We start from the raw sequence: 14,767 nt of genomic DNA, 5'->3' as shown, positions 1-14,767 counted from the left end.
TCCAATTATTCTTTGGAAAATATTGATATTAAATGATAACTAATTATTATATTAAAATAATCTTAAACATTAATTAATTAAATATAATCTTCATAAAAAATAATGACAACCCAAGATAAATTAGATCTATAACCTTTCTTTACTTGATCTCCGGAACCGGCACAAATATTTCCAACATTTACCAGCTTCAAATTTGACAACTTCCGCTATTAGATGTCCCCCGAGGAATTTTTATATTTTTTTCGAAATATTTCTGATCATTGATGGTATGTACAAGTAATTGTTGTACAAATAAGTATTACGCTTTTGTCTTTCTTTGTGCAATACTTATCACGACGATGTTTGATGTGAATGGGTATAGGTAACGAACCTTGGCTAATGTTAACTCCCTGTTCAGCTATTTTCATTTCCCAACCCTTGCTGTTTTTTACTGGGCGGGGTCTTTCCCTTGTCTCGACTTGAAACTACGCATGTTAACCACCAGAAAAGTGGTTTTGTTTAAAAAGTATGAGATTATGGCAAGCGTATAATTCAGTCTGTGCCACAAATACATTCTTATCATTTCGAGTGATCTCAAATGCAGTACTCATAATTATAAACAGCATATGCAGCAAGGCTAACACTACCTTAAGCTTCTTGCACTGCAACCTACACCACTGTTCTACCCAATGCCAGAAAAACACTTACTTCTCGTTAGTATGGTCGACCTTGTATGGCGCCATTATATGGGATCCATAAACTAAAGCCAATAAAGATTAAGATGTTAGCAGGCCTAGATCTCCAGACACTCCAGGAACAGAGAAAGAAACTGCAACATTCTTGTTCAAGGTGGTACAGAGGGTAGTGTCTGCAATACCAACATACTGGAGTTCATCTGTATCTCTAATAATTGCCATCAGATAATATTGGAAAAAAAGTGCTAGGGAGTGCTTTTGTAGAACTTAAAGCCCAACTTTTGTGCTACAAGTTTCTTTGAAGAAATTTTCTCATGTTTTTATTAGTGTATCAGTGTATAATGTTACTCATCTGATTCCCGTAGTATGCACATTAAATGTGCATACTTCAGGAATCAGATGAGTAACGATTATAAAAAAAATATTGCAAGGAAACGCTGAATGAAAGTGTGCAGATGTGATGCATCATAAATCACCAGATCATAAATCAAGTCTTTTAATATGCACACTTCTTGTATTACAGAATATTGAACTGTCATCAAACAACTGAGCAGAAATAATGTCGCTCATCGAAAGTAAGTAACTAAAATTTAAGGTTACAGGAATATATCCTAGTAAACTATGTAAGGAATTTGATGATTGTAAAGATTAATACATTTGATTTTCAATATTATTAATATAGAGAGCTGTATGATTAAGACTTTAAAGTTGAGAGTAAAGAGTTATGGGTATGTGTAATTTTAGGTACAGAGCAGGCAGTGGAGTATGTGGAGCACCTGCAGGCCCGACTCTGGGACCAGGGGGATCACAGTTTGGATGATGACATGACCTCCCTGTTAGCCATGATGGAGAGTCCCCTATTTCGACAGATTCTTAATCTGCAAGAGTCTTTACAGGAACTTAAACAGGTATGAAAAAAAATCATAATGTAATCATATGTTCTTCTCCAGCTATAAATGCAGCTTATGTTTACCTCCCTCGCTGTGATACCCTCTGAATTTGAGTACTCTACCCTCTTATGGAATACAGATTTGCTGTGTAATGGATATTTTCTGAATTCCACTGTAGAGGCAATGGAGCCAAGGTCCCAAAAGGTCAAGTTAGATTTAATTGGAAGGACTAGAGATATACAAGAATATTATTGTATTACATCTCTATTTTTACCTGACCTTAACAATTAAAAAAAAATAATTGAAATGGTAGAAGTTAAGTATATGAGTCCATAGTTGCTTTTAAGGAATGTAGAAAATAGAATGATCTGCTTAAAACCCATTTTCAATTTTCTAATATTGTTTTTTGTGCTAAGCAATCAATATGAAAAAAATGTTAAGCCTATTGCAGATGACTCACTGTTCTCAATTCCTTTGTATGATGAAACTTGAGTGATATCCTAATAAGTGTATATTATACAATTATTGCTGGTTTTTGAGGTCAATACGATGATTTAGACACCTGAGGAGTACAATATTCACCGAGCCAGACGGGATTGATTTTGAAAAAGGGGGCATTAAAAGGAAAAAAAAAGACAACTTACCTGAAAACAAATCTTTGACTAGCCCCCCCCCCCCCCCCCTCCCAAAAGGAAAATAATTCTCCCAACTCAAAATTTTATTTAGTTGGATGTAAAGGTCCATAAACAAGGGAAGGGGGGCTTTCATTGAAATTTTTTATCCTTAAAATTTAAATTAAAACTTTACATTCTCAAAAGGTAGGGAGAAGGACAGGCCTCCTGTAACCCCCCACCCCCACCCCTCACCAAAGAATATATGTGCCTTAATGTTATGTTCATATGAGTGGAAGTCAGGTGCAAGTGAAATAACTTTCCAAAACTATTTGCATCAATTTGGAATTCCTAATTTTCGGTCCAATGTAGATTGTAGAATAAATAATTCCTTGTATTGACCTGGAAGGTCAAGTGCAGGTCAGTGTAATGTAGTATTTTTCTAACATTGTTGGATCTCAGCCAATCAGAGAGATGGGAATTATTCAATCATATAATAATATGTATATATATAATGTATTTTATCATGATATTAGCTATTAGTCTTTTGTGGTACTCTTACTTGTTTGATGATCTGAAATATATGTCTCCTCAAAAAAAATAATAATGAGATATTAATGACATTTCTACCATGTGATATTTAAGGTTGCCCAGACATACCCAGTTACAGATGAAAATTTTGAGATCACTTATTCTGGACAGTTGATTCTCAACATGCCACCAGATGGCGTACCAATCAATCAGGCATTATCAGACAGTGCTGCAGGATTCTCAAGTGAAGAGAATCTGGGAGCCATTGCTACAACACCGGGATACGATGCTGAGTTTCAGAAGACTATAGAGCGGGTAGCCAAGGGGAGGGAGATTGAAACCATTAAGCTGTTCAAACCAGAGAATACCAGCCTGGGGTTCAGTGTAGTGGGACTGAAGGGAGAGAATAATGAAGAGACAGGGATCTTTGTCCAGGACATCCAGCCAGGAGGAATCGCAGCCAGGTCAGTAGAACGTAAACTTTTGAACACTTTCAGCTTCTCATGAACCGCTGAATCAGTTTTGATATATAGCATCTATGGGAAAGGGGAACATAAATTGTGAATTTCATGGTCTCTGTCTTCCTGGGACCTTAGGGGTGGGGCTAAAAATCATAAAAAAAGCACTATTCAAAAATCTTCTTCTTTAGTCCTGGATGTCAAGCAGCCAAACTGTTGGCATGATAATAATAAGCATAAAGCCCTCTATCAAAATTATGAAATTCAATTCTCCAGGGTCAGGGGATCTGGTGAAAGGGTAGGGCTCTATTAATCTTATAGTGAAAAACCATAAATTCTTTAAAATCTTCTCTACCCCTGTATGTTTAGCAGGCAAACTAAAAGCATAGTTATGATAAACAAGGGTGCCTCTTCCAAAATTGTGAAATTTCTGGCCTCTGGGTCAGGGGTCCTGGTGTTAGGGTGGGGCTCTATTGATCATACAATGAAAATACAATGAAAATGCATTTATTCTTTAAAAATCTTCTCTCCCTCTGTAAATTTAGCAGACAAACAAAGTGCATAGTTATGATTAGAAAGGGTTCCTCTACTTAAATTATGACATTCATGGCCCCTGGGTCAGGTTCTGATGTCAGGGTGAGGCTCTGTTGATCATAGTGAAGAATGCATTAATTATTTGAAAATCTATTCTGTTATGACTCATCTAACATCTAGCTATCTTGAATTTACAAGATTGTAGAATGCATACATGTATTGAATTAAAAAAGAAAAGAAACATTAGGTTAGTAATACATGAAATATCACGAGTCGTAGGTAAAAACATGAAACAAATATTAATTTCTTGACATGGAGTCTGTTTAATAAGGATGAACAGGTATCACCATTGACACAAATATATTTTCATGGGGAAACTTTTCTTTGTAGAATTTATAGAAAAATCTTTCTATCTCTTTATACTCAGTTTGGATTTTATATATTCAAATATGATTGCCTTTAAAGAAAGACTGATTTTTTTTTGGAAAAGTTTATTGTATCACTGAAATAAAAATTTTGTATAGTCTTTACATAAAACAAAAACATGATACAAAACAAGATATGTTTGATAAACACAAATGCCCCAAGAGTGGCTATTTCTAATTATTAACAGACTCGGATTATACCACTGACATTGAACTTTCCCAAATGACAATGTGTCAAGGTCCTAATGCAGCCTGGGCTCATGAGAAAAACAGGGCTCTGTATTGTAATAATTGTGTCCAATCGAGATCCAGTCATAGACTCGTGAGGACAATTTTATCAGAATGTATGTGATTGAATCTGAATGGTGATGTGATGGTGACAGATTGTGTCACTTGAAATTGTACATTCCTGACCATATTCCATCAAAGAGCAACAAATTTTATAAAAACGTATTGCATCACCTTGTATCTAAATCTGAAAATGGAGAAGTTCTGCGATCATCTATGAGTAGTCAGTTGTGGAGTTTATACATAAGATCGCTTGACAGAAGGGACCAGGTGTAAGCAATCTTCGTGTGAAGTATGAACTTTCAATGTTTCTTCATTAGAAAGTTATTTTTGCCAGTGATCTTTTACTAACCCAAATGATCTTGAGTTTTTCAAGTCATATGCAATCTTAATGTCAAGAATGAGCTTACAATGTCTCTCCATTACAAAGTTATGGATTGGACAAGATTGCACAGACAGATGGATGGAAAGATAGATGGACATACAGACTTAGAGAAAAGATGATTGCTGGACATTAAAGCTCTCATTTATATCTTTTGATGATATGAAGTTTCTAACTTCTTTGGCTTAAGAAGGTGAAAGTTTATGAGAAATGCAGATTGACAGAATGACAGATTTTTAGATGGAACAAAAAAATATGCCCCCAATCTTTAATCTTGGGACATGGACAGAGAAATACCAAATGATATTCAGTAGGATAAGTTAGAATTGTGTTCAGTACTCTGTCCAGAAAAAGCAGCCAACTGTTTTGTGAAATTCCTTTTGTTTTGTGAACAAGGTGAACCCTATGTTGTTTTTTTTAACTGCTTCAAGTATTAATTAAGCAAAAATGTTTAATAATTTGAGCTTTGTTGAAATTATACACATAGATTGGGCACTGCACTTTGCAAAATATAGAATTTTGCTGTACATGTATTAATAAAGTGAAAATATAAATCTTTTTTCACTGTTTTGGTCAATTTTGTTCCCTGGAATGTTATATCTTTTAACCCTTTCTGTTAAATGTAAGAAGGAAGATTTGCCATTGTTATGAACTTTGTCTTTCTTCAAACACTTATTACATAATAAGTTTGAAAATGTTATGAATAAAAGTTTTAGAGAATGTTGGCTCATAAATGCATTTTATTTCAAAGCAAGAGATCAGACTTTTCTGATTTTCTTTTGTGTTATTAATTACACAAGGATTCATGTTACTTGTGAGTAGTAGGTAGGTAATGGCTGTCATCACTCTACAAATATCAGACCTATTTTCCTTTTCTTTACGAGGAAATATTATGTTGATTTAGCGTGATTGTTGGTTAGTTAAAATGCAGCCAACAAAATTGACCCTTGGGGCGTTTTAGTTTATTTACGTGCTTGTTATGATACAGGATTGCACTAGACCATTGTAAAAACAGGTTATTTTATCATCAGAAGCATAGAATGTTGATAATAGAATCTGTCTTATGTCTGGCTTACCATATAGTTGTGAATTCTGTAAATAGTTGCTTCATGCTTCATTTAGATGAGGCACTGTTTTGTTCTACACAGCCAACTTAAATAATCTATTTTTTATGCCATGTTTTAATATTGTTACTTTGTAATAAATTGTTTTTCACATATCTGAGCCAAAGGCACTAATTACTTTTAATTGATCATATTGAGTTTAGCAATAGTCTGTTATCATTGCATGTAAACTTTTTTTGATTTACTTTTTCAGTAAAGTTCTTCTCTAGACCTCCATGTCTACTTTCAACCGAACTTTTGCTTAATTAAACAGAATTTAAGATAGTTCAATGATTTTTCTATATTGAAAATGACAAGTAACAAAATGGAGACAAATTATTGTAATGTTTTGAAGGATTTTAGTTTTTGTAAAAGTTTTTTTTTTTTTTTTTATAAGTATACATTGATCTTACACAGCACCACAACAGTACAGTGCAACTTGTCCACTGGTTCCATAGAAATTGGCCAGATTTAGACAATATTCCGGATTAGACAACATTTTAAACAATTAATTTTAATGAAAAGGGACTAAAATTTACATTGTGATAGACAATATTTTAGAATTCACAACATCAGACAAGTTTTACTGTATGTATAAAAACTTTTAGGAAAAAAAGAAGCTACAATTTATCAAATTGTTTTGAGGGATCCTCAGATAATCTAGTCGTATATTCAAATTGTTTTAGTGATGACCCAAGATATCTGAGTATGGGGTCATAACAAAGCTTTGAAGTTTTATGTAGGAAGTAAAATCTCATGTGAATCATATTTCCATAAAACAAGAAGACTGCATTTTATTATTAAATTAAAAATAATTAAATGTTTATTGTATTGTATTTTTATTTCCATATGCTAAAACTTATTAAGGTTTGAACATGTGGGAAAAAAAGAAGAAAATTGTAAGATTACACAAGTTATCCCCCTTAGCTCTTTGAGATGGCACTCATCTTGAAATAGGAAATCAATAAGATTTTTTCTGTTATTGACAGGAATTCTGCCATCAGCTGCTGTTCAGCTATCAGTAGTGAGCATGTGCGTTATAAAGCTTAGCTAAAGTATATGTTCACATCCTGGTGACAAGGAATCCATGCATATAAAATGAAAAAAAATATTAATGGTCGTCACTCATTGCAGTTATTAAACAGAGTGCTAGGAGATTCCTATCTTTGTGTTCAGGAAGGGAATTGTTACATAATTCCGATTATTTCTCTCATAGTAGAGGGGAATGCCCCTTGCCTGAAATGTTTAATGTTTTTTCAGCAGATGAAATTTTAATCAGTGAATGGGGGAGATCGAGCTCTAACCCAGCCGAGTTCATTTGAAATAAATATTCAATATCTTATTAGTAATGTATTGTTAGATTGGAGGGAGCTTTAAAACATATTGATTATAGGTCTGATGAGAATTGAGTAGACATTTTTTCCCTGATAGTATATACAAACAAGCTGGGAGCAGGAGAGGGTCGGAAAGAAACATCATTGTTTTCTGTGCCAAAGTATTGACTATTTAACACCATCAGGAAAGGGAAGCAAGAATTAAACTGTGTGCTTAAACCCTGCTAAAGTAGGAACATGCATGTACACAGTAAGTGTGTTTGACCACCATCCAGTTTGGTACTGTATTGATTAAAGCCAAGTCTTCAAGCAAACAGTGTTTTGGAATGTCAGAAAATGTTGCATTTTAGAAGCAAGAGCCTCCTCCAAGTGAAGTGTTTAGGGATTTAGCTGAAGTAGGAAGTCATTAATTAAATTTGTGATAATAAATAGAGAATTTTCCAAGGAAACACCTTTACTCAAGTGGTACATGTAGTAAAAAGAGTTTCCAAAAATATCATTCAGAGGCAGAAAAGATATACACTGGGCTGTCCCCTTGTCTTCATTAGTGGTGCTGTGTGCTCATGGGAGTTGTGAGTGAAAATATTGCCTATATTCTTTCTATGAGGTGTCTCGGAAAAAAAAATCCAAGAAGCTCTGTCGTGTTATTGGAGACCCGAGAAATCAGTATTAATTTATTGTATTAACGAGATTTCTGGAATAATTCCGCATTAAAAGACTATAATGTTAGCATGAATCTTATAGAATTCCTCATGAAATTGATTGTTGTTTGAAAGGAGTATAACAATATTCTGTGTTGCTGATGCGAGCTGAAATTTATGGCAGAGCATTTGGAAAAATGATATAGCTTGGATAGCGTTACAGCAATATGTTTGTGTTTTGAAAATTCTGGTTCCAGTTCATGATCACCAGACAGGGAATATTTTGGAGCTATTATTAGGGAGATTTTTCTGTGAACATGTGGGCATTCGGCATGGTATCTGGTGTATAGATCTGAGAGTAAGGTTTCCCAGGTAAAAGATAAAATTGCAGATGTATTGATTAGGCTTTATACAAGTATGTTCTATCAGATCCAAACAAGCCTGCTAACAAATTTTTATTGTAATTAAGATATTGTCTAGATTGAGCTAAACTGTCTGCTTAAGGCTGTACATGATTTTCAACAAATTTGCTTTTCTGCTGTCAAAAGGGAAAGGTAGAGAATGTTCTTTACTTTTTTTTTTGATACATTGAGAATCATTTGCATGCTTTTTAAAAATGTGATAATTTAATAAATGTGGTGATGTTTCATAAGTGATGAATCCATCATCATGTTATGCTTTCTATGGAAAATTTAGGTTGAGGAAGAAGGCATGTTCATAGCATTAAATAAAGAGAATTATTAGTATGTCGTATGTGTAATTTTGTCATCATCTTTTTTCATAATATACAACCACCTGCAACTCATTGAGAATGCAGTATTTGGGAAGATATTTTGGGAGGATTAGCATGGAATACTGATGAGTCACAAAGAAATTAAGTCTCTCACTTGTTTGTTTCTTCATATTGAGTTACATAGCACCCATACTACTGAGGCCAAATAATAACTGCAGTGAAAGCTTCCAACATGTACTTCAGTAATGTACAGGGGGATGAGATTTGATGAAAATTTCATTAATCAGATTCCAGTTTATATGTAGTGTGCAGATCTTTTACCTAGTTCTGACATGGTGATAGATATTGATATTTTATGGATAACCTACTTAAGATACAAGTTTCTTTTAATCGAATTCATCAAGAAAAGCTTACACCTAGTGAACCAGTACTACTCTATATGCTAAATCAATGCATTTATGGAACATAGCTTGCATTATGGAAAACTTTCTCTTAATATTTCTAATATCTGTTGTATGGTAAACTCACATTCTGACAAATGTTTATCTTAATTTAAGAAAAGTCTTCTTGTTTAACTTTTGTGCTATTTTTGATCCTTAATATTAGCACCACATATGGACATTGCACTATAAAGATTGAACTTGTAACCTGGAAGGTTTCAATCTGCTAGATGCCAAATCTGCCTTCTTTCCAAACAATCTGTACATGATTAAAGGACGGAAATAAGGGACTAGCCTTTTCTATTGTGCACTTGATGATAAATTTGATGTGCGACTGACTGTCCGATTAGTTATTAATCAGAATGATGGTAATCGCTGATCAGAGGCCTGTCTGATTAGAGTTTTACTAGCATTGATCTGTTTGTAAGCATGGACTAGCTGTCTATTTCACGTCTGTCTCAAAAGGGGCATTAAACCTGTTCAGCTGTCAACTTTATCACTCCACAAGTGCACATCCATTTATGAATATAATTCTGTAAAATTTTAAGTTCATGTATTGGATATCTGTAGTTTTAAGGACAGCAGTATATTAATTGGTCTAAATTTGGTTATTTTGTTCTCTTAAGACACTAACATGCAAGGTTCTCTAAGACTGATTAACAGGCAAGGAAATGGGTAGTGTATTAACCCCTCATACCGCTAATTACCCTGATGTACACTGAAAAACTATTGGGAGCTGGACCAAAGTCACATCAGTAATATTTAAATATTCAAATTTATCATTTAGATTCATTTGCAAATAATTTATTGCAAATTGTTTGAGACCTACATGTAGTTAATGTGACATAAATTAACTATAAATAATAAAAGGTGTGTTTGCAAGAGGAGTTTATCATCTTTGGAGGGGAAAATTTTCTGTGAAGTAAGCTTTTTCTGTAGCTGATAAATTTCCAGCAATTTTATCAAGTGAGGTGAAATAAACAGAGATCAACATATGTGATCTGAAACTTACAAGAAGAGAAGTATGTTTATTACATTTTAATCACCCTAGTTCAATTGAGTAAATAGTGCCATCTGTCTGTAGAAAAAGTTCAAAAGTTTAGCAAAAGAAACTCCACTTAGTTTAGAGTATTGTTAACCAATATAGAATCAAGAAAAGCTAGGGAAAAAATGAAATATGCAAGGGTCTATGATTAGATAAATAAACATTTTAACAAAGACAGGGGCAAGAGGTGTCTGGAATTGATTATTTATTAGTAAAGCATTGTTTAGTTAGTCGGTGTGCGGTCACTGACTGATTAAACACCCCCACTGACGAAGTATCAGAAGTCTTACTGATATAGAACTCTTTCTTACAAGGAGAAAGAGACAGAAAATCTTTTGATGGTGGACAGGGGCAGATCCAGGATTAATCGAAACTACCCCACCCCCCAACAATTTTCTCATTAAAAGTTTAAAAAGTGTATAGATATATAACATATTACCTTAAGCTGGTGTGATTGAAAATTGTCGATTTGGTAATTGATTTAAGAGTAACTTTTTTGAGTTGGAAGTTAAATGCCATATTAATTTATTTCTTTTGGATCATTGAAATTGAAATCATACCTCAAAAAGTGCATACAAAAAAAGTCCTGTCAGAGTTGTGCATTTTATGCATTAACAATAAGGGTTCTACTTCTTATTAAGTTTTATTTTTAGAACATTGCATTGTTAATTTCAATTTGTACATAATTATATTTCTTTTCTAAAATGGTAGAATATCATATAATAGAATACATTTCCAAATATTTTTCGTAAAGATTCTTTGCAAATTAGAAAAAGTTAATGAACTACCATGGGATGAGTAAGAATACCGCATTTCCATTGTGATGTGACTGAAGTCAAAAAATAGTGCAAACTTTTTTTTTCAAAAATGATTGTTGAACGACATAAATATGTGGCAAGTCATCAGAAAAATAACGTAAATATAAAATATGAATTTAATTTTTGAGAATTCTTGAGGTACATGAACTTCAACGCTTCACGCCTGCATATTTATCATGAAGCGCTACCGCGAAATATGCAGACGTGAAGTGTCATAGTTCATGTCCTCATGAATTCTCAAAAATTAAATTCATCTCTTAAATGATCATATGCTTAAATACCATTGGATTAAGATCTTCACAACCATATTTTCCATATATTAACCAATCACTAAAAGGAATATGGACTTGATAACTTGCGTACCATACCGGTCATTACTCTTAAAGTTCTGACTTTGCTCTAAGTGAATTTTTGTTGAAGCCATGGTATTGTTTCGTGAAAAGTTAAAAGTTATTATTATTGGATGAATATGAAAGAAAATTTTAGCTTCTGAAATACATGATTATTGATTGAAAGGTATATAGGATATAAGAACCAAAGGGGAAAGAAATTCAGAGTCAAAAACAAGCTAAAACAGTGCATGTCTTCATGTAATCATTTCATGTCATTTAGTCAGAAGGACCATCAGACTGATTTCATCAGGGACTAGATTTTTTTATCAAAATTGAAATATGGCATTGTAATTACTAAAAATATTTCTTTTCCAGAAACTACTATATTAAATGGAGAATGGTCCATTATAATAGAAGATATTAAGTGAATCCTCTTGTATTATCTACTAGTACTACTATATCAGAACTGCTGCAAGCTGGCGATGAGTTAAATCTTGTAGCGCATCAATTCTGTAGGACACATTGTTTGTCATAGAAGTTGTAATTACAGCTCATTGTCAGCAGTGAAAATCATTAGATTTAATCAAAAACTCCAAGGAAATCAATTAGACCCTCTTCTAAAGTTGATGTTTAAATACATATATTTTCAATGGTGAAGTTTTAGCTCTTATAATATTGCTACCAGGCAATCATAAAGCTTTAAAATAGGAGATAACATTTTTTTTTTAAGTAATCAATAGTTGTCCAGATCTCTCTGTGCCGGTTGGAACACTGTTAGATTGTCATTTTGCTGTGTTGTCACATATAACATGCAAAATGAGGCAGAGTTTCCTTTTGTGGTCTGGCTTGGTATTAATGGGATATTAGCCAGTTTCAGCATATAAGACCATTTGTTTTCATATGTCAAAATCTGATGGGTTAACAGGTGAAAATGGCCAAAAAATATATATCTGATTAGATTTGTTAGATGTTGAGTAGAAAAGCTAATGATAAATAATTGACATTTATGTCTGTAGGTTTGCTTTCTCTTGGGTCCAGTGTTCATTAATGTATATTGTTGGATTGCCTGAGCTAAGATGGAGGCAGCTAGCATTTGTTTTAGCACTATTGTTAGGAATACATGCCTTGCCACTAGAATTGTACTGGGTTTGCTCTGACGTTTTAAGAATCTGTTAATTACCAAGAAGTTCATAAACATGGTTTACACATGGTAATATTGCTGGTTTCAACGTGAGACTTGGTGACCATATATAGCTTTATTTTTATCACTGCATTTATTGAATTGTCATAAACTTTGTTTTGCCGTTGATGGTTTATTGTATAAGTCATTGACTTTACATTACGAATTGTGTTCTCTGAAGGGATTGATGGGGCTATAATATATTGCTTATTTAGCTGTGAAATATTGGAAAGGGTGTATAAATATACATATATATGTATATATATTTAAAATAAAGAAAAAAACACGAAAAACCTCAGTAAAGCTTTAGGCCTTTCATTCTAGCTTCAGAAGCTTTACAAAATAAACAACAGTAGTTACATAGTAACGTTACACAATGATACGTGGAGTATATGACGTCGTAATTGTGAAGTCAAATGTACTATGACGTCATAGTCAATTGTTCTTTGCGTTCAGGTAAAAAGTTCAGGAAAACTTCAATAAAAATACAGATATATATATGCATACATCATTAAATTGATATATATATATTAAATCAGATTGTTTAGCTTTGGTTTCAACGTACAACTAAAATGTTTTTCTTTTTGACGTTTACAAATATCATTTCCTCCTGTTACTTTATAAAAAATCAGAATCAGAACATCAACTCCATTGTTAACCAACTGAACACCATTCTCAAAGAGGACCAAACAAGAAAGCCAATTTATGAAAACGTACAATTTATCTCAAGTAGACGTCAACCAAAGAACCTGAAAAGACTACTATGTAACTCTAATTTTGAAGAAAACTATTCAGTGACTAAATGTAAAAATCCTCGAAGTGGAACCTGCGACCATCTAACTGAAGACTTTAAAGGCGGAAGATTTACAGTGAACGCCAATATGTCGTGTGATACTCAAAATGTTTTATATGTTATAACCTGTCCAGGGTGTAGTGAATATTATTGGTGAGACCAGTAACACTCTCCGTACTCGGGTTCATATTCATTAACAGCATATCAACATGCCAGAATACAGACAGATAACATTTAGTGAACATTTAGACGTGTGTGGACAAAAGAAATTTAAGATATTTCCTTTTTGTAAAGTAACAGGAGGAAATGATATTTGTAGACGTCAAAAAGAAAAACATTTTATTTGTACATTGAAACCAAAGCTAAACAATCTGATTTAATATATATATATCAATTTAATGATGTATGCATATATATATCTGTATTTTTATTGAAGTTTTCCTGAACTTTTTACCTGAACGCAAAGAATAATTGACTATGACGTCATAGTACATTTGACTTCACAATTACGACGTCATATACTCCACGTATCATTGTGTAACATTACTATGTAACTACTGTTGTTTATTTTGTAAAGCTTCTGAAGATGGAATGAAAGGCCTAAAGCTTTACTGAGGTTTTTTGTGTTTTTCTTCTTTATTTTAAGTATTTTATTCTGACCACTGAGACTTTTTATTGGGTAATCTATGTACATGTATATATATATACAGTCAAACCTTGTTATCTCAATGGGGCTCAAGAAAAAACTTCAAGATATCCAAGGATTTGAGATATAGGTTAATATATATAAAGAAAATTCCAACTTATTTAACATCAGTATGTAGATGTTTCTTTTGATGTCGAAAGAGGAGATTACATATTATTTACACACACATAATTTCTCATTTTCTCAAGGGAATTTAATGAACAAGAATTTTTTTGTGATTGGATGTTGTAAGTTCAATATAGATTTTGGTAAGCAGCCAAAATTAAATTTAAAATCAATAGTTGAAATCATTATTCTGACCAGATCCCTATATTCTAATGGTGTTTCTCTTCAATCACCAAACTTGGGAAACACAGTGTCACTGTTTGAAACCTTTTCCCATTTAACTCATTAGTATGACGTATTTAGAGTATATGCAGTCACGAGCAAAGTTTTTATCAACAATTTACAGACAGAAATTTGATACATAGTTGTGACATAACTGAAAAACCAGTCATGTTTTGTAAATCGATACTACAACGAAGAGAACATTTAGATTCCACTTTCTCTTATTGTTATTAAAAAAGCAAAAAAAAGATGTACGAAGGAAAAAAAAATATTCCGCTATTGATTCCTCTTAAGGGAGCCATTTCTTGGATAATGTTGATGATAAAGAAGTATAAGATATGCCCCTATTCCCTGTGGGTCAGCAGTGTTAGATCTCGGAGTGTCATCACTGTATTCAGAGGAGCTCAGTGTAATGTCTGAGAAACGAGAGGAAAAATCTGTGTAATAAAAGTCAGGTATTTATTGACAGTTATCCCAATGAAAAATATATGAACAAAATGAGAAAAGAATGGAGTTCTGTTA

At 33.0% G+C, this 14,767-nt stretch overlaps 1 protein-coding gene across 8 annotated transcripts in view; it reads left to right on the top strand.

The window, feature by feature from the left end:
* The first annotated feature begins 250 nt into the window (after nucleotides 1–250).
* Nucleotides 251–14,767, top strand: part of LOC133200111 (multiple PDZ domain protein-like) — an 82,270-nt gene continuing 67,753 nt past the window's right edge. For 7 of the 8 annotated variants that reach the window (XM_061335847.1, XM_061335854.1, XM_061335851.1 and 4 more), the window contains exons 1-4: nucleotides 251–266; nucleotides 1,198–1,249; nucleotides 1,419–1,582; nucleotides 2,821–3,170. In XM_061335847.1, coding sequence (XP_061191831.1) covers nucleotides 1,234–1,249; nucleotides 1,419–1,582; nucleotides 2,821–3,170 — 530 coding nt within the window. In that variant the 5' untranslated portion in view covers nucleotides 251–266; nucleotides 1,198–1,233. Of the gene's footprint in view, nucleotides 267–1,197; nucleotides 1,250–1,418; nucleotides 1,583–2,820; nucleotides 3,171–7,826; nucleotides 8,244–14,767 lie in introns of those variants that run through there. The other variant, XM_061335853.1, reaches the window with a different exon arrangement.

Source organism: Saccostrea echinata, unplaced genomic scaffold (assembly GCF_033153115.1).
Source record: "Saccostrea echinata isolate AGI-Se365-2 ecotype Australia unplaced genomic scaffold, CSIRO_AGI_Sech_v1 ptg000037l, whole genome shotgun sequence".
In the NCBI taxonomy this organism is placed as follows: domain Eukaryota; kingdom Metazoa; phylum Mollusca; class Bivalvia; order Ostreida; family Ostreidae; genus Saccostrea; species Saccostrea echinata.
This window is presented reverse-complemented; position numbering and strand designations above follow the sequence as displayed.